Source organism: Pipra filicauda, unplaced genomic scaffold (genome assembly GCF_003945595.2).
Source record: "Pipra filicauda isolate LSUMZ 115617 unplaced genomic scaffold, ASM394559v2 scaffold237_size1200389_pilon, whole genome shotgun sequence".
Lineage (NCBI taxonomy): Eukaryota > Metazoa > Chordata > Aves > Passeriformes > Pipridae > Pipra > Pipra filicauda.
The window spans coordinates 726,643-749,992 of NW_024104351.1; the positions used below are offsets into that span (position 1 = coordinate 726,643).

Here is a 23,350-nt window from a genome sequence, read left to right on the forward strand (position 1 = left end):
GTCTGACCGCTTTTGTGTAAATATTTCTTTTGATTGTGTCAAATGCCTTAGAAGTATCCAGCTTTCTTCCTTCCCCTCTTAATAAGAGAACACGGAAGAGTGTGGCGTTGCCTGTTACCTCCAGCTACCCCAGAACTTCGAGCTGGGATTGTGCAATCTGTAAGGTTCATGCGTTCATCTTTACATATGCAAAAAAGGTTTGACTACTCTAGATTATTGTTGCAACATTACAAATTGTAAAAGACTGTTTATGAATTTTATTGCTATATGTTTACTGTGTTTTCCATGGAAGTCCATAGCAGGTATAGCCAAAGGCTAGTAGTTTAATTGCAGGCTTTCCAATCCTCTTGAGAAAACAACTATTACCCCGTGTTCTCAACATACGCAGGTGAGGTCTTCCAAGCAGCAGTGAAAGCTCTTCTACCTGAGAAGGTCTAGACCTATGTTATGCTTTACACCTTCCTTTGCCCATCTGTCTTAACCATCTTGCCCAGATAGTTAGCAGGTTTTTGAAACTCTTGTTTCATTCTTTCATGCCTTTTGTGTTCAAATCCCCTGTTGAAATAAAATAAAAGTGACCTCACAGTGGGCAAGGAGGGAAATAAAAAAAATAGACCCTGAGTTCTGTCCTCTTCTTTTTGATCATAAGTATGAGTCTACTGCTTTGTACAGAAGTGGCTTCACAGTGGGGTGTAAACAGGCCAACTTTACTGTGATTTTAACCAAAAATACCATATTCTGTTACCCTGCTTTTGTGGGAGATAACAGTCTACTGAAAACTCATAAACATTTTTAATGGCTTTGTGTACAAATAGTTTTGAATTTAGATTTACATTTAATTCCAGGATGTGTGTCCCAAGATTGTAAGAATGTGGCTTTGTTAGAGCTGGTGTAGCAGAGCTGGAAGAGGAGGGATGGAGGGGAAGAAAAGTGTTGAGCGTTGGCCAGTGTCTCCCAGGTGTGCAAACTCCTGCTGGCATTGCTGTACCCTTCACCAGGTTCACTGAGGAATGCTGAAACTGTTGGTGGGATAAGAGGGAAAGTCTGAAAGATGGTTTTCACTTGTGTTTATATTACATCTTTAGTATTTATATTTTATAAATCCTCTAGTGGTCTACCAGAACTGCCAGAAAAAAGGCCGTATGGTTTTCACAGCTGTTTTTCAATATTTTCCAGACTAAAACTTGAACATAGCAGGCTGATTTATGAGTCACTTTGGATCAGTGTCTTAAAACAGCTACAGCCTGGCTTTTTGTTTTTCAGCTCTGCTGATTTCTGCTGAATTAGCAGCTCTATAGGCCCCAGTGGGACTGATTAAGGAGCTGTTGCTGGATTTGCATTTTAAAATTTGACTTGGGGCTCAGGTTTCTGAGTTCTCTAAGGAAGATGATAATTTGACTAAGTGTTTTATATTAAGTTAGAGTCTAAAAGTTATATCTCTAAAATGTGTGAAGAAGCACTTGCTCTCTCTCTCCCTCTTTGCATTAGGCCTTCCTTTCAGTTTTTGATCAAACAGATGTGGTTCAGAGTTACATTTCAGCTAATGCTGAGACTTGTGACTTATGAAAGATGGTCATGCAAACAAAATGGAACATAGAAAATAGTTTCTTTCATAGGACAGGTTCTTAAAGGGCCTCCAAAACTGTGGCATGCTTTTTCAATTGGGGCAATTCTACTTAAATGTCCAATCACTTTTATTAGAACTCTGAAGTGAAGTACAGGTATATATGCTTATTATTTTTATAAATAATTTCTTAATATAAATCTGGTTTCTAAAGTTTCAGAGTGCATTCTTTATATCTTTAATGACTTCTGAAATTCTAGCAGCAAAAGTAATCACAGAGGAAATTTTCTCCCCACTTGTAATGTGATTTTAACAGACAAGGAAAATTTAGAAATGGAAAAAAGACATAGTAATAGTGTTTTAACATTGTCAGTTCCATTTCTATGAAGGAAAAATACTGCTTAATTTTCCAACTTTTTCGTCCTACTTGTTTTAAGATATGTTGAGAAATGCATTGAACTGAAATGTACTTGTAGCTTTGCAACAGAGATGATAGATTTTTATATTTAAAAAATGTCTCCAGTCCAGTGCTTATAAGTTTGAGAAACTTCTGCAGGCTTAAGCTTCACTTAGAACGTTAGTAAAAGGCAAATATTTTAACTCTTGGTTCACTTCCAGCCACTCTGATTTAACTTAAAATGTGACTTGCAAAGCTTTTTTCTTTTCCAGAAGTTTCTCATGCCAGTAGTACTAAAATAATGTTTAATAAAATATTGATAATTCATATTCTATCCAACTATGGGTGGACAAGCATGTATACAGCTTTATGAAACAGGCAGTTCAATATTGTCTGGAGGGCTGGTGTTTTTTTGTTGTTCTTTTTCTTCAGGTTTTTTTTTTTTTTGCAACTCATATTTGACAACCTGCTGTAAGTAAACCAGGCATGAAGAATTTGTATGTATGTATTTTTTTAAAGTAGATGCTACTTGGAAAATATGAATGTATCTTTAGTGTTAAAAAAACAAACACAAAAAAAGTAGTTTGAAACTTAGTGTAAGTTACACTCCTTGATAGACTCCAGATGGATGTGAGCTTGAGCTATGAGTGAAAGTGTCTGGCTCCAGTGTGGTGATCATGCACAGCAGTGGTTGTAATTGCAGGATTTTTATAGTTTAAGGACTCTGCCAGATTTTTTTTTTTTTTAACATGTTATAACTCCAGCAGAACAAATCTACTCACGTCTGTTACTGTCTGGTAGGTCCTTTAGGCAAACATGCTTTAAATAAACCTTTTGCAGGGTTTTTAGATGAAATGAAGAAAGCAGGTTTTTAGCACTAATGTTGAAAGGTCTTTGGTGAAATAATTACTGATTCTTAAGTCTTGTCTGAAGCATGAAGAACAGTAACATATTGGGCACTAACAGCCATAACTTAACTGAATTTCATCTGTTTATTCACATAGTTCTTATAATCCCTACAGATTAAAGCCAAATATTGAATTAAGTTTAAGGGTAAAATTTGTCTCTACTCTGCTTTAAAGAACTAAGTTAGATTCCCGTATAGATCTTTGTAACAGCATATTTTTTCAGTATTTACACTTAAAAATGCAGTATGAGAATTTCAAATCTGTGCAGTTAATGCCTTCAGATGTTAAACAAAGGGATTTTTCTCCATTCTATGGCTAGGAGAATGTTTACACTAGATTGTTAAGCAGTGAAAGATGCAATCCTCTAGCTTAAGTGTGGTTAACCTAATTTACAGGAGAACTCAAAATCATAATGGTGAAGTTAACATTTGTGGGTTTTAGGAAATGTTGACACTGTATTGGTTTTCCATCCTTAAGAGGAAAATCTGTAGGGATTTAGACACCTGGAAGAAGGCACAGATTTTATATTAGGTACTTGAGTCCAGAGCTGAGTCTTTGAAAACATCCCCTCTGTGGCCACCTGAAGGTGGTGGAGGATGTTCTCTTTCTCTAGGTGGCTCTCCTCCAGCCTTCAGCCTCATTTTTTTGTGCAGGAAAATGCTGTTTGCACCTGCGGGTCTGCCCTATGCACGCTCCTGTGCAGCCCTGGTTTGGGAAATGCAGCATGTTTTTTGTGTCTGCCCACGGCCCTGAGCCAGGTGCTGCTGCCACAGCTCAGCAGCCCACTAGGCCTGGTGCAGTTGGCTGGCTCAGAGCACACCTCGTAACTGAATATTGGTGGTACACTCGTAATACCCATACGTACCTGGGATTATTTTTTATATTTGAGTTTTATTACTACTGGTTTTCTAACCACCAACTGCAGGGGAGGACAAAAGTGACAAATCTATCCTGGTAATGTTGAACAAATCAGCTGGGGGAGACTAAAACACAGTTTTACTATCCATATGTGCTGTACGTGCCTGACTGGGTTGCAGCGTTACAGCTGTGTTTCAGGATATGCAATGGTGGGTGCAGAGAAATGAGTTTTCTGGGTCTGCAGTCGTGTAGGACTTAGTCACAGAGCGGAACACCAGAAGAGACATTGAGCTTGGCTTAATTTAAGCTAGTTTTGGTCTGTGTGCATCAAGGATATGCTGTTCATCAGGTTTCTTCACTTCCAGAACTGTAGAGGGAGAGTAGACACATCCATGGCAGTCAGGCCTGTGTTTGGCATGCTCAGTACAGATGACTGTACTGAGTCATCTTGCTTGGAAAAAGTAAGGAATCCTGTAGTTTACTCATAGGTTCAACTTGAAATACACTTCATGCCTGTGCGGCTTGATGAGAACCCCAGGCATGTTGGATGACTGTTGAGTGCTTAATTAGCACAGAGAAAAGTGTCATGAAATGTGAGAAACTTCTTTTTCAAAAGACTGCTTTTTAAAGCACCTTTTACCCATTCACTGCTGAGGTGTGCTGATTCATTTCTTTTTATGCCTGCATTACAACACTCACTGGAGTTTAAGAATTCCTTAAAAATAATGTAGTTTTTGTTTGCTGGCTTGGATAAATGCAGTGTTTTAACATGCGAGAAATGCTTGCAGAGGGCTGGAGTGATAGAAATGAGGTAGTGACAGTCTGTAGTAAGGGGGCAGGGAAGTGCATGTTTTGGTGGATGAGTGACTGAGAAGGGGGAGGCCTTCAACAGAGCTGGTCTTGGTTAGATCAGTTGTGAGACTGTACTGCTTGTGCAGGTGTTTATAGACGTGCAAGTTTGTTCTGTAGTTGGCTCTGCATTTTACTGTGTGATCCCTCATTTCTTTGATATTTCCAGTACTTCTGAGTAAAAATTTCTTAATTCTCTATTGTGTGGTGTCAAATGTTTGAGAGCACATATGGCAAATATGTACCTGGCTTGTTTTGCAGCACACTGCAAAGGTGCTAACAAGATTTTTTTATGAATTGCATCAAAAGATATTTGGAATCTTCAATACAAAGTGGCACAAGCTAAGTGCTTGAGCTGCTTCTTCAAGTGTAGTTAAGTGTGGTAATAATATCACTATTATATAGACATCTTAAAACTCAGAACTGGCTCTTCCTATGTCTGTTTTCTTCTGATACTACTGAAGATCTCCATTAAATTTGGTTATGTAGAAATGGTGTCCTGAATTGTGTGAAAGCATGAAAATACAGTTTAGATTTATGGATAGTCCTCATTATGTATTTGTGATCTGTCTGTTGCTGTAAAGAAGGGAGTGAGAAGAGTAAATGGTACAAATGTTATGATTAGCCGAAGGAATAAGGCTGCAATGACTACTGGTTTATGAATTTTCCTTGTTCAAACAACAGAGGTTGTTTTAGCCAGACCTCTTGTGAAGGGATGCAGGAGGGGGGTTGTCGGTGTGTATGACTCAGAATCTTAAGATGTTTTTCATGGGTCTTACATTCCAATGAACAGTTCTAAATTGTTCAGAGATAGAGAAATTTCTTTTGACACTGCTGGCAATTATCAAGGTATTTGCACTTACTTATGCCGTGTATACTCAAACGAGTTTCTATTCTGATTTTACTAATATAAAAATATCTTGTTACGTACTTGTAGACAAGTGATAACATTATTTGGATTGAAACAGTATTGCTTTACCCGATATTGTATGGCAAAACTGACAGGCTGTTTGTTTTTGTAACCTCATAGGGACTTAAGTCACAACAAATTATCTTCAATCAAGACCAGTCTCTTGGATCACCTTCATAGTCTTCAGGAAGTGTAAGTTAATTTGTCTTAATTAAAAACCAAACCAAAACAAAAACCTCCAACCAAAAATACCTAACCTTTATTTGTGTATGCTAATTGTATAGCTATTTCTCTAGGGATAGTTGGTTAAACAACAAAGATGTTTGCTCTTCTGATATTTTACATTAAGTGAAACTGGAATTATTTTTAATTTTGAGGTGACACAGTTCAGCAATTTAGCAAATTCAATGTACATACTTTTGATTAACATTAAAACTAACCCTTTTGTAATATTAATAGGAAGCTGAACTACAATGAACTGGAGATCATTCCAGATCTGGGACCAGTCTCTGCGAATATAACTCTTCTGTCTTTGTAAGTAGATCTTACTCTTGTCCCTGGTTAGTGGAACTAACTCTGCAGAGTTCATAGAAATTCGTGCATTACAGAGATTAAAGTGAAATAATTGGAAATAGAGCAGCTTGTGGTTAGGAAGTTGATTATGTCATATTATTTAGCAGATTGTTTAAAATGTGTATAATTGAGCTTAATCCTGGTAGTTTTTGTGCTTCTCTCAGATACAAAGACTGCATTAGAATTAATTTATGTTGTGGTAGTGCCCAGAAGCCTCAGTCCTGTTGCACTAGGCACTGTACAAACATCAGTAATCGTTATACAAACTTGTACAATGCAGTCTTTAAAACAAGAGTTATACTCTATCATTATGCATCTTGGCTGAGATCCTCGTGTGTTAAATCATGGTAGAATTCCATTAATTTCAGTGGGCAACACAGGGAAATCCCCTCGAGACAGCTTCAGGACAAGTATCTAGGTTAGAAGATGTTTTGCCAATGTCTCAAAAATGTCTTTCTGAGCCCATTTTAATGTGTGGCATGTTTTTTTATGGCTGCAGTTAATACATATAATTGTGGCACACAATTGTGTCCATGTTCATTGTTTATTTGAAAGAAATGGGTAGGTCAGTTGACATAGTAACATTTGTAATACGAGTATAAAGTTACACAAGGCATATAGGGCCTGTAACCAAAAAAGTTGATTTTAAACGAAATCTTAATCCTGAAGTTTTCACTTGAAATTAGTTGTTTGTTTTTTTTTCTGTGATCTAGTTTCAGTATGAACTTGTAGAAAAATAGTTACTATCATACTGTTAATTAGAAAAAAAAGAAAAGAAGTGTTTTTCATGTGTGTGATTTGCATTTTACCGATGAGAATCTAAAGTGTCTGAAGCTGTCAATATGTAGCCCTCTGGCCAAATCCTGTCCTTGAATACAAATTGCAAGTTACCTTGCTTGAAGAAGCCTGAAGGGTTAAAACAATACAGTAAATTTTGGAAGGATGTTCAGTTAATTAAATTGATCACTATTCAATTGCTTACATCTGGTGATTTATAGGGGTTTGTTGTTACTCTAGGCCCAGGTCAGCTAAGTCAGCTGGTGCAGCCGCTGTGTCTGGACTGCTCTGTTTGAATAAGAACTAAGTGACATTTGATACTGATGTGGTTTCTTACAGATCAAAATCTGAAAAAAATGAAAGAAAAAGCAGATGGTTTCTGACAAATAAGTGTTGCATTTAAGCACATCTTTTATTTTGCAGTACCATTGACATTATTTTTACACTGACATAACATTCTGTACTTTAAGCATCTAAATGATCTAAAGAATATATACTTTTTTTGCCGCCTTGCTAAGGTTCTTTTTACCACAAGGCTAGAAATATTAACATAATAAAGTGGTTTATATCCTCCTGTTTTACTTCTGATGAATACAAAGTTGAGAATTTATCTTAACGTCTCCTTTAATTCTTCTCATGGAAACCTAACAAGTTTAGATGAACCTAAAATCGTCTTCTGCCGCTGTGCAAAAATTTTTGTATTCCTTTGAGAGAATTATCAGGCACTGCTGAATTGGTTATTTCATATCTTTAGGTCCCTGGCTTGGTTCATTTACTCAGGTGGTCAAACATGGAAAGATCTTCATTAGATCTGCTCTGTACTGTATATGCTGACGCGTAAGAGGGGGAAAAAAGGTATTTCTAGAAGTGTTATCATACTACCAATGCAGTTAAAGTTGGTCTGGTTGGGTGTTAGCTTGTTCTCGCTCTAATTCTTTGTGTGGAAAAGGAGATTACTGAATATAACTGTGCTACAGCTGAGATTTAATGACTATTCTATGACTACATCAGAGATTCCTTGAGATTAATGTGGTAGAAATTAAGTATTTAAATATTATATGTTAACTTATGAATGTCGATGTACAATAGTTAATTGTTCTGTATGAAAACAGATGAACATAAAACATAAAATTAAAGTGGTATTGTTCAGAAATAAAGCATCTTGTTTGTTTTGCGAAAGTTTTCTTTAAAACATGGAATAGAATCACAGAATCTTTTAAGTTGAAAAAGACCTTTAAAATCATCGAGTCCAACTATTAACCCAGCGCTGCTAAGTCCACCACTAAACCATGTCTGTAAATGCCACATCTGCACATCTTTTAAATGTCTCCCGGGATGGTGACTTAACCCCTTTCCTAGGTAGCATGTTACAGTGCTTGAGAACCCTTACTATGATGAAATTTTTCCTAATTTCAATCTAAACCTCCCCTGGCACAACTTGAGGCCATTTCCTCCTGTCCTATCACTTGTTACTTCAGAGACCGACCCCCACCTTGCTATAACCTCCTTTCAGGTAGTTGTAGAGAGTAATAAGATCTCTCTTGAGCCTCCTTTTCTCACTGGTTAGATGTTATATATTAAATCTCATTTTACAGAAAATAATATAAATGAAGAGAAATAAACATACAGCAGTTGTCTAGCATAAAAATACATGTAATATAGTGGTAGCATAGAAGGACAAATATTCAATATAATGATACTTTTTTTGGTAAAAGTGAAAAAATATGTTCATTTATTTTTTTCTGTGGTGGATGTTATTTGAAAGGGGTTGAATCAAACTAAATTAATATATCTAAGTCATGCAAAGACAACACATAGGGAACAATTAGAATATAATTTTTAGAACCACTCTTCAAAGAAACATCTAATGACTGTCTCCAGGATTTTAAACTTCTATGTGAAAGGAGCTTGTGGAGACTTTCCAGAGCAAACCACTGTTTCCTTGTTGCATCTTTGTTCTGACTTTCAAATAATAGCAGAAAAGAGGATGCTAGTTTCCTTTTGAAACTTGATTTGATTACATGTCTTATGAGATATGTATATGTTGGTTCATTAGTGTCAGTTGAAAAACCAGTTGTTTTTTATCAAGGAGTCTTCAAGGAATGCTGTGAAAGTGGTGCCCTCTTTTCTTGCCAATATCTTTATTGTAGAAGAAGCTCTCTCCCAAGAGTTTTATTTTACTTCTTTATAATTGTCACTCAGCTAGGGAACCTTAAAATTTTACCTGTTCTGCAAGAATTTTCTTGCCCTGCAGAGAAAATTATACTGTTGATATGTTTGCATAATAATGTGGGTATCTCCACACAGCTGTGTATATCTAAATTCTCGGAGCAGTATAAACAAGCATAGGTGGATTATCATGTTAGTGTAGTTTCCATTTCTGGAGCTGCCTCATTTCTACCTACCTAATTCATATATACCTAATGGAGATATTTACATACTAATGAATTATTCAAGGTAAACCCAGAGCAGCAGATGTTCCCGGTCTCATGGTCCCAGTTGTCTGTGACATGAAACAACAATGCCAGTATTTTGTTTTTACAGATGCCAGTTGAGAGTTGACCATCATGGGAGAGAAAAGTATCAGGCAGGCATACATCCCCTCACCACCCTGGGAAGACCTTATGTCAGTGTGAGCGAGTATACAAGCATATTCAGGCACACTCTTATTACATGGCTGGAGATGCATCTATGATTTTATTCATGTGATGAATATGTATCTTGTCACATGGAATAGGAGAGCTTGTGAACCTCCTGGGAATCTGGAAACTCCTGTGAGCTATATGGCTGGTACTTTGGGCTAAATCTAGTCAGGAGGCCTTATGTTGTGAAGCTGTGTTGGCCTGCCTGACATAAACAAATACAATATGTTTCAGAGAAAGCAAAGAGTAGGATTCATATTCCCTACCCTAATTTCTTGAAAGTTTGACTTTGTAAGTATGAATTACTGTCAATCCTCTTAGAGTAGTGTAGGTGTATTTATCTATCCCTAGAAGAAAAATGTTAGATGTTTTCTAATTTGTGTTCCTGAAGTGCATATAAAACCAGTTAAATAATGTAGAATTACTTTAAATGATTGTAGTAGAAAATTGTTCATTTGTGGGAAAAAACAATTTACTTTTTACCATTTCAAGACAGGTGGATTGCTTTTGTGTCAGGTATTAAAATGGGCACTAATGCCCTCATTGCAGGAGAACAAGCAAAGATTCTGAATTGGTTTTCCATTCTAATGACATTCCTTATCCAAGATATATCAGTCCTCTCCTATTTATCCTGAAAATTGGCCCAAATAGGTGATGTTGATACATGAGAAAAAAAACAGTATTGCATTTTAGGTCTATCACAGTTGTAGTTTTGTGCCCAGGTTGAATCCAGAAATTGAGAGAAACCAAGTAATATATATATAAAATAGCCTTGTATAGAAGTCCTGCTTGGTGTTTAACTAACAACTACCATTTGCATGGGGGTTTTTCTGAAAGTGTTACCTACTTTTAGTGTTATTAGTGCTTTATAAGGAAGAAAGATATTGGTTTGCAAATTATGTGATGCTGTTTAAAGTTTGTTCAAGGATATGTGGTTTAAATAAGAAACCCATGCTACTTGCAGAATTTTTAAAAATATGTAGTTGTAGGCTCCATCCAACATCATCAATGCACCGTATCCATGAGTAATGTGGAAAATGGAAGGCAGAAGTGACTTTGAAGAGACAGAACAGCTTTGAGTATTAAAGTATCCTGACTCTCTAACTGGATTTTATTGTTCTAATAAAAATGCATGTGTAGAACTAATTTTAAAGACACGTTTCTTATTACCCGTGTCCAGACTATGTTAATGTAGTAATCGTTTTGCTGTCTGTAGAGACTAGATAAGCTGTACATAGCCAAGTCTATAGTGCACATAGTGAAATTCCAGCATTAGACTAGTTTTCAACAATGGAGTGTTTTAAACTTGTGATTTTAGATTTTATTGGATAGAAAATATTTAAAGGCACTAGCATATATGGTGCAGGTGATTTAAATGAAAATAACCTTGTGGCTTTTGTTGTAAAGACTGATCATGTTAGTCTAGAACACAAAGAAATATTTGGTCTTTTTAAAACCAGACTAGAAAATGCAAAATTCACAGTGCAGAAGTTAAAGGGAGCATGGATGATTCACAATTCAGGAATGTTTTTCAAGTTTTATGTTAATGTGTGGTTTGTATTAGGTTTCTACTTCACTTTTTTTTTCAGAATGTGAAATCTTGTGTTCATAAGAGAATTAGAGAGTATGCAACATGGTAGAGGTTCTGCTGAGGAAACCCTCTAACCCCATCTGTACAGGAAGCCTTTAAAGCAGTGGCCATTCACTTTTGAGTTTTGATATAGTGAAAAGAGCTACCAAAATCGAGGCAGATTCTTGAAATGTGTCCAGATGTTTGTTAGGTGATGGACTGAATCCACAAGCCCCTTTGCTGAGGGTTTTCTACAGCCTTTGGTTTGCAATGTCTTTCTGTAGATATGTGCTGACTTTAAATTCATCATCTGAAGACATGTTTTGTGTTCTGGATGTTTAAAAAGGTAAATGAACAAAAAGTATTAACCGAAAAGATAGGTCAGGAGATAAAAATAGGACAAAAGGACTGTAAAGTAGCCAGTCCTGGGTGACTGCAGGGATCACAAGTTTTCATAGTAAGCAAAATTGTTTCAACTTTACATGTAGCCTGATCAACCACTGAGCAGCCACTACAAAATCAGTCTGATTACTTATCTAACTTTATGTAGAAACATAGTTACTGGAGAAAAGTGGCAATTAATCATTGATTCTATTTAGAAGAGATTTTTTTTTTTAATATTGTATGTTCATTTCTGTTTAAAATGTGGAAAAGTATATTTATATATGTTATGTTATAATGAGCATTGTAAATCAGACTTCAGATAGTCATTTTGAGAAGTACAATTCGACTAATTGAAGCAAACATGCAAAATCTACTATGCATTTGTCCCAGCTGGCAATTTGGAAAAAAGAGTAATAGTTTGCACTGTGAAGGGCCCTCTGTAAAGACAGAAGTTATTTTCACAGTCCACGTGTGCAAGGTTGTTTGGAATAGGGGTAGATATGAGAAGTCTACCTCTTTGTCATCTCACAGTAGTCTGGGCGTGGAAGCTGTGTGCAAAATCCAGGAGAACGCTGTCTCAGTTTGCGTTTAGAAAGCTACAGTCACAAGAAAGATGTTTAGATGGAACTCCTGAAAATGAAAGCTTACATTCAGTAGAAGTGGATGTCAGAGAAAGTGGTATTGTGTGTTTATAAAGCTAGCATACTAAACTGAAGTCTGGCTCCCATATTAAGAAAACGTTGGTCAAATATTTTACATCCTTGTCATCTCTTCAGCTACCACTTTATTATGGGAAATATTAAGATTTGGATGCTGCCTGGAAGAGTTTGTTTTGAAGAAGGATTGAAAGAAAGGATAGAGGAATGCCAGACTGGGCTTCTTGGAGAATGTCCCGAAAATGAGAGTGGTGGTAAACCATGTGTGACTTAGGCTGAAGTTGTGAGCAAAAAGCTAGAGTGAAGAAACTTACTGGAATTAGTTCTTGCAATCTTTGACATTTGGTGTGGAGACTTAAGAGGAAGTAAAGGAAAGAATTTGAAAAGGAACCTTTCTTAGTCAGACTTACAGACATGGAAAGTCAATTTTTATGGCAGCAATTTAGGCCCTGTGATGGGAAGGGGAAGAAGTGTGTAGAAACCTAGTTTGTTGTAGTAAAAATATAAAGTAGTGAGAGTCTAGATGAATGCTTTTGCAATGAAAATGGAAAAGAATGCAAATTTTACGATGTATTTCCAGTGGAAAAGTCTGTCATGATTTTCTGATCACAGTGTTAAAGAAAATGATGAATTAAAAAGAATAGTAATGGACCAGAAAAATAGAGAACACTGTTCTGGTGTGACAAAATGGAAGAATGGTATGAATTCTACCAAGAAAGAGGTACAAGTTGTAGGACATAGAGTAGGGAAAATACAGGAAGTGAGAACGAAGCTAAGAGGTCAGGCATAAGTATTTGGATTGTATTTTAGAGGACCGGTATGTGGTGATTGCAGTAGAGCAGTGAAATGACTTGTGCCTTGAATGAAAGGATAGGAGAACATTCCTTACTTGTATTAACAGTTGAGGTTAGGGGGTAGGTCTAGAAGAGTGTGCAGTCTAAAGTGCCTAGACTTTGGTCTGCATCCTCCAAAAGGGAAGTTGGCTCTGTAGCCATAAAGTAAAGGTGTTTTTACTTAGCGACTCTATTAGAGTCTATTATAGCGACTCTATTAGATTAGAAAGATGATTTATAATACTGGAGGGACACTATGCTGGGTTTAATCTAGGTCATACTTAAAATTGTCCAAGACTTTAGCATTAGCTAACAGTCACAGAGTACACCAAATCTGCAGTAGGCTATTATTCCTGTTTCCAGTTCATGCCAAAATAGTTATGCCTGCATTGCTTTTGTTTACAGTTGTTAAAATAAAGGAATGAACTTATACATTCACTTGCCCACCACACACTAAGGTCATCGTGATTATTTTGGAAAAGCCAGAAAACTGAATGGGAAACAGACTTCAGGATGTTAAGAGAGTTTGGAAGGAAAGTTTTATTAGGTTCGTATTGGTATGATGAAATGAGAATTGCTATGGAAGTATCATGTGTTTGAAAGTTTGGGTTTGTCTTATTTTTGATGATGGAAACATCTCCAATCACAGAGTTGTTTCAGTCTGCATCTTTCTCTTTCCCTTTTCCCAGTTTGTTTGATTTGGGAATCAATAAATCTTTGGTTTCAAGTTTTGGACAGGGTATCAGTAACCTACAGAGTTCTGAGTTTTCATTTTCTACTTTATACCTGCATACCAAAAAACCCACAAAATGTAAAAGCAGAGACTTGCTGACATCTGCATTGAAAGAACAACTAGAGGCAGGGATCATGAAATGAAGGAGACCTTTAAAAGGAAGTACAACCTCTTGCCTCAAGAAGCTTGTGTGTGAAAGATGCATCAGACTTGTAGACCTACCAGTAGAACTGGAAGTGAGCCAGAATTCTGGTTCCATTTCTGACAGCTTTATCTTGGAGAAAAACAGTATCACTTGAAATATTTCTATGTTTAACAGTTGCAAAGATTAAAAAAACCCTAGATTTTCTTAATTCAGTGTGGTTAAGTATCTTAATGGTGAGATAAGCATGTAGTCTCATTAGGTATTCAAGATAACCTCAGTTGGTTAAAACTTGGTGCTAATAACACTGAGGTCGTTGGTTCAATCCCCTGTATGGGTCATTCACTTAAGAGTTGGACTCAATGATCCTTGTGAGTCCCTTCCAACTCAGAATAACCTGTGATATCAGGGGCTTTTTGATAAGAATAGTGTTCAGCTTGAAACCATAATTTCAGTATTTAAATGATGTAATTGTTAATTACAGTTGGGCTAATTTTAGTAGTCAAGTGAGTAGAAATTGAAGAAAAAAAGAACCTTTTTGCTCTTTATTCTTGTAGTAGTTACTGAGACTCTTCTGGTCTGTGCTCCTTAAAATTGTCCAGTCTTAGGCTAAAAGCCACAAAACATATGTATTCCAACACTTTCAATTACAGTCTTGATCTTTCACCTTTAGTACCTTTTTTTTTAATCTTTTTGCTTAAACTTGCTTCTGCTCAGTGTGTTGACATCATTGTTTCTTACAGGAGTTTGGAGTTTGGGAGGGCAGGAGTGGGAGTACAGGAAACAATAGATGATATGCCAGGAGGCATGTGATGTCAGTCAGTGAGTGGAGGGAAGAATAAATGAAACAACCACAAAAATTTAAAGGGAGGCTGTGAGCTGTAGTGGCACGTAATGGAGACCACTGGGAACATTCTTGGATGTGGACAGTCAGGTCTGCTTTGCTTGTGCTCTGATAAGGCTGCCTCCAAAGTAGCTCTATTCTGGAAGTCATGCAAACGCAAAATGGTCAAACTAAACATCTGTGAACCCCAGTGTCTTGGATTCAGCACTGCTCAGAAAGATACATCTAACCCTAGCAGAGTGCTTTTTTTTCTCTTTACCTAGCCTCTTAGTCTCCAGCAAGAGACTACTGTGATTTCATTTGTTTGAGATTCAGATTCAGTATATCTTGCCTCTCAAAGCTTAGTTGAGGGACAGGAGGTACTGTATTAGTCCAGAATCACATAGATGTTAAAACACTTGTTTTACATCTTACAGTTTTGAAGAACAGTCTGCACAAACATAGTTCTCCAAAATTGTCTTTCTAGACAACTTGTTTATTCCAGATTGCTCCACCTCGATGCTTCTACACATTTTCCCTGTCAGGATGATACTACTAAGGTTTTCAAAGCACAGCAGATCAGGATCTATCTGGAAGAAAGAGTTATGCTGAGGTGGAAGTACAAGAGTGTTATTTTTATTCTGAGATTTCAAATAGAAACAAAAGATAGGACGTGAGGTCCTAATCTGTTCATGAGTTGCGTTTTCCATGTTACAGGATCAGAGTTATAAAGCTTACGCAGTATTTCTCTGAGGTAGAAAACATTTCATACTGGCAACCTTTATCAAGAGATAGTCATACTATCTCAGATCTTAAAAAAACTGGTTTTTTTTTTCAGCACTTAAGAACTTTTATGTCTAAAAGGTACTAACTAGATCCTCAACAAAATGGTTACAGAAGTTTACGTTCTGCTTTGTATTTCCCCAGAGGCAAGGAAAGTACAGTCAATATATCAGATATGTTGTAGCCGTTGTTTATATAGAGTGAATCTTGAGATCATGATTGATAGGGCTCTTTTATATGTTTTGGCCTAGTGGTGTGGTAAAGTTATAAATACTGAGAGGCAAAGCTAAGGTTTTTCATACCTGTAATGAAAAACTGATATTCTGTCTGAGGCTGGTATTCGCACAGGCCTAGGTAAAAGTAATTAAATCAGGCTGTATGCACTCACGGGTCATTGGCTTGTGGGGTTTTTTTGCTCCAAGTCAGGGTATAGGCACTCAAATAGCAAAAGGCATGTTCAAATTCATGCAGATATTTTTGGTGGGTTTATCTGCATTGCTTGATGCTCCTGCTGCTTTAGCTGTAACAGGAGAAGTTGAAAGGAAGCTGCAGCATGTTGCTGTTCCCTGCACATGAAGAAATAGTTATCAAATTGCTACAGGTCTACTTCTGGGGGAATTTGATGTGCTGCTTCTCTTGTTGCAGAGGATCTCTGTTTCTCTAATTTCCCTTTAATGTCTGTGAAATGAAGCCAATGGGCTGTGTGCAACTCCTTTTGTCTGAGCACAGCAATAACAGCATTTCTCTGGAAAGGTTTTGTTTTGGGGTTTCTTCCCCCCAACCTCCTCTCAGTGAACAAATTGTTATGTCATTATGCTGACATACTATTTCTTTCTATCTTGACAATTAGATAGGCTTGTGTTTTCAAACATCTCCTTCTTGACTAACTGTAATGGTGATTTGGCAGTTATGAGGAAGATGATATGTCGTTTTTATTCGATTTGCTTAAGTGATGATTATAAAGAAAAATTAAATTAGAGTTGAAGTTTTCCATTTTAACTAAAGTTGGGCCTTAAAGTAGAACTACTTGGATGTCTTCAGTGCTGAATAACCTCCTTCCATGTGTGAATGATCACTCTTAAATATTTTTAAGAGAAGCTGGACGAGGCTATTGGAGCAATAGGGAGTGAACCATTGAGCTATTTTGGAATTGAGTAACTTCTACAAATATGAGTAAGCAGGAAGGTGCAGTGAGGGCTGGTTTGTTTTTGTTTTAAGATGGACTAGGACTTCAATGTGTAGTGCAGTTTCAGTGAACAAAAGAAGTTGCTTTTCTTTCCACAGTATGGCCTTACCATCTCCGATAAAGAAAAATGTTCCCTGAAACAAAGGGTTGTTTTTTGTGTAACCTGGTCTGTGTCAGGTAATTTGCCAGTTAGTGTAAGTGCTAATCTGAAGGTTGTGTATGAGTTTTATTCGGTTCCATTAGGTCCAACTAAACTTTGTAATACAGGAGCTATTATCCTGCCAGTTGTGAGGAATTTCTGTTTTATGGAGCAGTGCTGACACAAAGACAGCACTGTGCAAGCCGTCTTATAACTGAACACTTTCACACTGCAATTTAGGAGGCGTGCAGTTCAGGAAATTGCTGGCTTCTGCTGGAGCACACTTTTACTGCAAGGAAAATTTTATTCGTCACTCAAGTAATTGGCAGTTTTAATACCTTGATAGTAATTACCTTATAAACAAACTAATGCATAATGGCAAGGCTCTGTGACCTGTTATCTAACTCACAGTCTTATTTGGCCAGTGGAACTGACACATGGTGGTGGTGTTTGTTGTTTTTTATTAAAGTAATTTGTTTCCATTTGTTATAAATACTTTCAGCTAAGAGTTAAAAAAATGCAGTGTACCTCTGCAGACAGCCTGAGGAATGAAACATGATACAAGCTCAGCATTGGAGGGGCTGCAAGATCACTTACCCATTCCCACATGTGGTCAGAGGGCCCATTAATCTAACTTCTGGTTCAGTTTCTGAGTTAAGAATTTTTTGTCTTGAGCAGTAGTCCCCCCACACCCTTTGAATACGTGTGTGGCTTACTATTTGATCCAGAGCAAGTATTTCCAACAAAGGCAAACATCTCCCAGAATCAACATTCTTGTTGATAGTTTTACTGAAAGTGCTTTTGCGTACAATCTCTAGGAGCTGGGGAAGCTCCGAAATTTTGATAGTTCATCATACAAGGTACAGGATATACCACAGCTAAACTGACTTGAACTTCCCAGTGTAACAAGGGTCATTTCAGGTAACGTTTGTTTAATTGGTCATGGTCTGCCCTCACCTATGTACTGTTAGCTCCCCCAAAATAACCCTGTTAACGTTGCTGATATGCATGTATGATTCTGTACCTGCAGCTGAGATGGAAAAACTGGTAGATTGCTGGGTATGAACCGGAAGTATGGTCGCTGGAAAAAGTACATGCCAGTGGAAGTGAAAGAAGGGGTGTTCCTTATAGCAGACTAGGATATCCCTGTCTTTAAACAGTTGCAGCCTTCTTGTTGTTGAATTGGATGTGATGCTTAGCGGAAGTTTGACCAGACATGAAGTCCGTAACCCCTGTAATGAGCTCTAATAAGTAGAAATCTTGTTCTTTGCCAATTCACTAGAAAAATCTATAGGATGAAATACTAGGTCTAATTACACAATTATAGAATGTTTTTCAGAAGGGGTGCACTGTCATCCATCTTTTCTGTTCTAGCTCTGCTTTTTTTCTGAAAATTCAGCCTTGACTTTCATGCCAAGGGAGTTTTCAAGAAACCCGAAGCACTATGTCTAGCTCCTATGATATTAATTTGCTTAAAATAGAAAACAACTCTAATTTCATTTCATTACAGTACTGTGACGTACTGTTCCATGCAAATACCAGGTATTTCTACTGTTCAGAAAGAGATGATTATAAGGTTTTGCATCTTGTTTTAAAAGCAATGATTTGTAGTCATTGGATTATATTGCAATTTTTTTGTTGTTTACTGGGATTATATTTTAAGAAATATTAATGAACACTTAGAGTATTCCAGTTTGTGATTTTTAGATGGCTAAAAATTAGTGTTATGTATAGAGAACATAGTTTATTAGTTGTATGTAACAAGAAATTATTTTCAAGTAGGGGAATTAAGAACTAACTCTTGTCAGGGTTGTGTAGTTAACATATGTTTACTCTGGAAATGACAGTCTTTTGCCTACTGCCCTTAAATTTCAGGACCAGTAACAAGATTGCCAATGTTTTGTCTGAACATCTGAAGCCATTTCAGAGTCTAGAAACTTTGGACTTGAGCAACAACAACATATCAGAACTAAAAATGTCATCATTTCCATCATTACACCTCAAGTATCTGTAAGTGAAACTTAGTATTATTTCATTTTTCTTTCAGGTTACTTTCAAAAAAACTTGTTTGAAAACTTAGATTGGCAGCTGTTTGTTAAGGTACTCAGATCTTTTAATTAAACAGACATTAAATATTGCTATTTTCACCTGTTCAGCTTAATATCAGCTACTATCTTGAATATGTGAGTTGTTACAGTAAGATGTTTTTGTTCATAAAAAAAGCAAAGGCCATTATCCTGAGATGAAACAAATAGATGTATCTTGAGAGAAATAGTTATGTAACAAAATGAATTTAAGTTCCCCATGGCTAGGCTAGTTTGAAGTTACATGAAGTTTGATAGACTTTGTGAATCTTTCTTAGGAATAATGGAATGCCGGAGCTATACTGAATGAGAATAAAGTAATGGTATTGCAACATATTATCTTCCTCTAGTATCACACTCCTGCAGATTAGAGCAGGGGTGGTGGTGAAATAGTATTTGACTATAGAATAAGCTGTCGAACTCTAATTAATATGATAAACAAAATTCCATTTATAAATGAGTAAGCACTGCAAGAGCTTTGTGTCTCACTACTTGGTATTAAGAATTTAATAAATAACTATAATAATTAAATAACTTCTAGGCATTATTTCAACAGATATCTTAACAATAATCGAATAACCTCCATGGAGCCTGGTACCTTTGATAACTTGTCTACCACACTTCAAGTATTGAAACTGAACAGGAACAAAATTTCAGCAATCCCTCAGAAGATGTTTAAACTCTCCCATCTGCAGCACCTGTAAGTGCAAACTACAATTGACTAATTGTTTTCAGGTTTTCCAAAGCACTGGCAGTGCTTGAACTTTAGCCTTTAACTTAACCAGAGGCACAGTGAGACAGATACAAAAAATATATTACTACAACCCTTTGTAACTGCAGCACTGTAGTGAACAAAACTAGTCTTATATGTTGGTGAGATGTGAGTAGTCTTTGTGTTTAAAATTGTTTGCCTATTAAAAGAAAAAAAACCCAAAAGGCTGGGGAAGGGGTAATAGCGATATTCCTGTAAAAAAGCCTGGGGAAAATAGTAAGTGAAGTAAACTTTTATAGTTCACTGCAGCAGTCATTTACTTTTGTTCTTTCATGGTGAAATGAAGGAAATTCACTTGCTTTCAGAAGGTATGACTATAAGCAATATGCTTGAGTAAATAGACCTTCAGCTTCATTGATACAATGCTGTCTATAAATGTTTTATCAAATAAATAATGAAGTTATTTAATAAAGTTACTTAATATGAAAGAGACTGGGGAATTTTTTTTAAATAAAAACTTACAAAGTGTCCAGGAAATGGACAAGAGGATGGGCTACACTTTGCAAATACTGGATAATTAATTCCCATATCAGATAGTCAAGAGTTAAAAATTACAAATTCTCTTAGGTTAACCTTGAAAGTGCAAGGTCATAAGAACACTGCAAAGGCTGTGTGTAGTGGCAGAAGGGTGAGTGCCAAGACCGTTTGAGAAAGAGGGAAGGTGTTTTTGTGTAACTAGTTGTGGAGAAGGAGGAAGAAATGTTTAATGAGTGCTTGGCTCCAGATTAAGAAAGAGAGGGGTCACTGGTGACATTAATTTTTGCCTAGTTATCACAACTAAATTGTTAAGTTTTTCTTTCTGATGGATTATTGGTTGCAATTACAAGCTAACCTTAACAGCTCTACTCCGGGATAAACACCAGGAACTTGCTTTCACTTTTAAATTTGTGAACAGGCTTTACCATGACATTCTAGGTCTACAGGGATTCTTGAAGTCTGAAAATCAAGGAACTACCAAGTACTTGTCCTCAGTATCAAAAAGGCAGAACAGTATTAGCATGGTTAAACATAATGGATTGCAATAAAATTTTTGATCTTTATTACTTCTTGTCTGTTTTATGTGCAAGAAAAGCATTTAAATAAGGTTCTTTTCCAGAGAGGGAAGAAAGGTTCTTGGCTTGCAGGTAAAATTACTGTGCTGTAACTGTAAATTTTATTGATGCAGGGAGCTGAATCGCAACAAAATTAGAAAAATAGATGGGCTTACTTTCCAAGGACTTCCAGCTTTGAAATCATTAAAGCTGCAGAGAAATGGAGTTACGAGGCTCATGGATGGTGCTTTCTGGGGATTGACCAACATGGAAGTCTTGTAAGTATCAAACTTCTGCTGGGAGGTTCTGCTGATAACATATAAGTAGAATTACACAAAATTAATAGAATTTCCTGGTAAAATTTAGAGATGTCTTTGAATTAAATTGTTTTGGTGTGATTTGAAAAACAGCAATCAGTCAGTAGTCAGTGTGTAGGGCAGCACATTCTGAATGCATGTATACAATTCTAGATGTAAATAGAGGCTGCAGCTATCTAGCCAGTGTCATGAAGTCAGATGTGGACCTGTGGCAAAGCATGCCCGCTGCTGAGTTTCTGAACCTTATGTCTTTTGTCTGTTTGTGTGTGTTTGTAGGCAGCTGGACCATAACAACTTAACAGAGGTAACCAAAGGCTGGCTTTATGGCTTGCTGATGCTGCAGCAACTCCATCTCAGTCAAAATGCCATCAGCAGGATCAGTCCTGATGCCTGGGAATTTTGCCAAAAACTCAGTGAGCTGTGAGTAGCTTTATTCTATTCCAGTTTTGAAAGCCGGGTACATGTCAAAGCATGAGATTCTTACTACTGATCTGTGAATTTTTCATAACAGAGTTTCCAAGGTGACAACAACTTTTCTGTATGAGAGAGTTATATTTTGTTGAAAGAAGTTGTAGTCAACTGTGACTGCTTTATTTCACTGTGGGAGTTGTACGAAAGCTGTAACAGTCACTTTCAAATGAAAGAAATTCATTCTGCAGTAATTTGTGAATTGTTTGAAACAATGCACAAGAGTGTGGTCAAAAATGGTGTAGTAGTTTTGTGATAACTGTAAGGGGAAAAGATGTGCTCCTCCCAAAAATTCACCTGGGTTGATCTGAGTTAAATAAGCACTGCAGTTGAACATTAAAATGTTTTTTTCCCCCCTTAAATTTGCAGAGATTTGACATTCAATCAATTAGCAAGGTTAGATGATTCAAGCTTCATTGGTTTAAGCGTGCTGGTTGGACTATACATTGGAAACAACAAAGTAAATTACATTGCTGATTGTGCCTTCAGGGGACTTTCCAGTCTACAGATTTTGTAAGTTGACAAACTCAATTTGTAAGGTTAAAAACCTTAAGAAAAACCCTCAGCATTTACAGTTAGTTCTTTTCCTTGTGAAATATACAGGAACCTTTTGTTACCTTCCCCTTATCAGCGTATGTTTCTCTTACAGTAGGATTTATTTTCAGAATAGTTCGTCTTTTGTTAAGGCTGTGCACAATGGATTGTGGTAATTATTATATGAATTTTCAGTAGCATTATTATGGGAAAGACCTGTCTCCATTTGAAGGCAGTGAGCAGCACTGCTACCCACAGCTTTAGGGATCTGAATCATAGTTGTGTCTTAAATAAATCAACATTTTCCCTCATAGTACAAATAAGAAGACAAAACTCAAACTGTATTATTATGGATGCTGATGCTTATCTTGACTGGACAATTGCTCTAAGCATTTGAGCATGTTTTGAAATCTTCCCCTTTCTTAAAGGAAGGGGAAGAACAAAGTAAACTAATCTAAATATATTCTACTTTGTTAAAATTGTCCCATTGCGTACAATTGACCCATCTGTTGGCCAGATGAGCAAAATGATTGCCTTTCCCTCTAGGTTTTTAAAAGGATGCTAACACTTTACTTCCAGGGGTTTGCTGACATACTGATACTTTGGGGGTCTAGCACAGATGTATTTCAAAGGGATGTATGCTATGTTTTTTTAAGAATACAGGGAGTTGTAGATCATAAAGAGAGGAAGTCAGAATTTTGAGTTGTCTAGGAATTGTTAGGCTTTTCCTCCTAGATTTTTCTTTCTCCTCTAGTCCTACCCTGTTGATTCTTTGCTGACACACCACTCTGTACACAAATCTCTAATCTCTTTATCCTTCATAGATAACTGAATGTTGTGGATGTTTTGGGATGTAGAAATGATTCTCTGGGTGTTCTCTGGGTGTTAATACTATGAACTTAAAAAGACATGAATGTGTTTTGGGCATGATCCCTTCCCTTCCTATGATGCTCCTTCTCTTATAATAGTCCTGTATCTGAATAGCCTTGGAGGGGAATGTGGGTTTGTTTGCTAATGATTCTGAAAACTTTTGAGTTTGTGATCTTTTTAACTATCAGTCGGAAAAGTACTAAGAATCAGTCTCTCAGTAAAAATTGAAATAGTTAGTCAGGAAAAGTTTCTCTTAAAAAAACACAAAAAATGACTAAACAAAAAAACAGCCTACCAGAAAGCTATTTTAGAATTTTTTTTTTAATAAAATGTGCTGTCAAAGAATTATATACCTTGTTCTTTTTAATAGCTTTTGTGGTTTGATTTCCCCATCCCTCTTAAACAGGGATCTGAAAAACAATGAAATATCCTGGACTATTGAAGATATGAATGGTGCTTTCTCTGGCCTAGATAAACTTAGGAAGCTGTGAGTATTGCTACGATATTTGTATATCATCATTCCTTAAAAAAATTCGCTTAGCTTGTG

General features: G+C 36.6%; 1 protein-coding gene across 2 annotated transcripts in view; it reads left to right on the top strand.

Annotated features, from left to right (window-relative positions):
* The window catches only part of LRIG3 (leucine rich repeats and immunoglobulin like domains 3), a 40,445-nt gene that overhangs the window by 1,929 nt on the left and 15,166 nt on the right, over nucleotides 1–23,350 (top strand). Inside the window, exons 2-9 of one of the 2 annotated variants that reach the window (XM_039381709.1) lie at nucleotides 5,607–5,678; nucleotides 5,946–6,020; nucleotides 18,603–18,737; nucleotides 19,368–19,511; nucleotides 20,749–20,892; nucleotides 21,208–21,351; nucleotides 21,769–21,912; nucleotides 23,174–23,290. In XM_039381709.1, the coding sequence (XP_039237643.1) occupies nucleotides 5,607–5,678; nucleotides 5,946–6,020; nucleotides 18,603–18,737; nucleotides 19,368–19,511; nucleotides 20,749–20,892; nucleotides 21,208–21,351; nucleotides 21,769–21,912; nucleotides 23,174–23,290 (975 nt within the window). The remainder of the gene's footprint in view (nucleotides 1–5,606; nucleotides 5,679–5,945; nucleotides 6,021–18,602; nucleotides 18,738–19,367; nucleotides 19,512–20,748; nucleotides 20,893–21,207; nucleotides 21,352–21,768; nucleotides 21,913–23,173; nucleotides 23,291–23,350) is intronic. The other variant, XM_027730720.2, reaches the window with a different exon arrangement.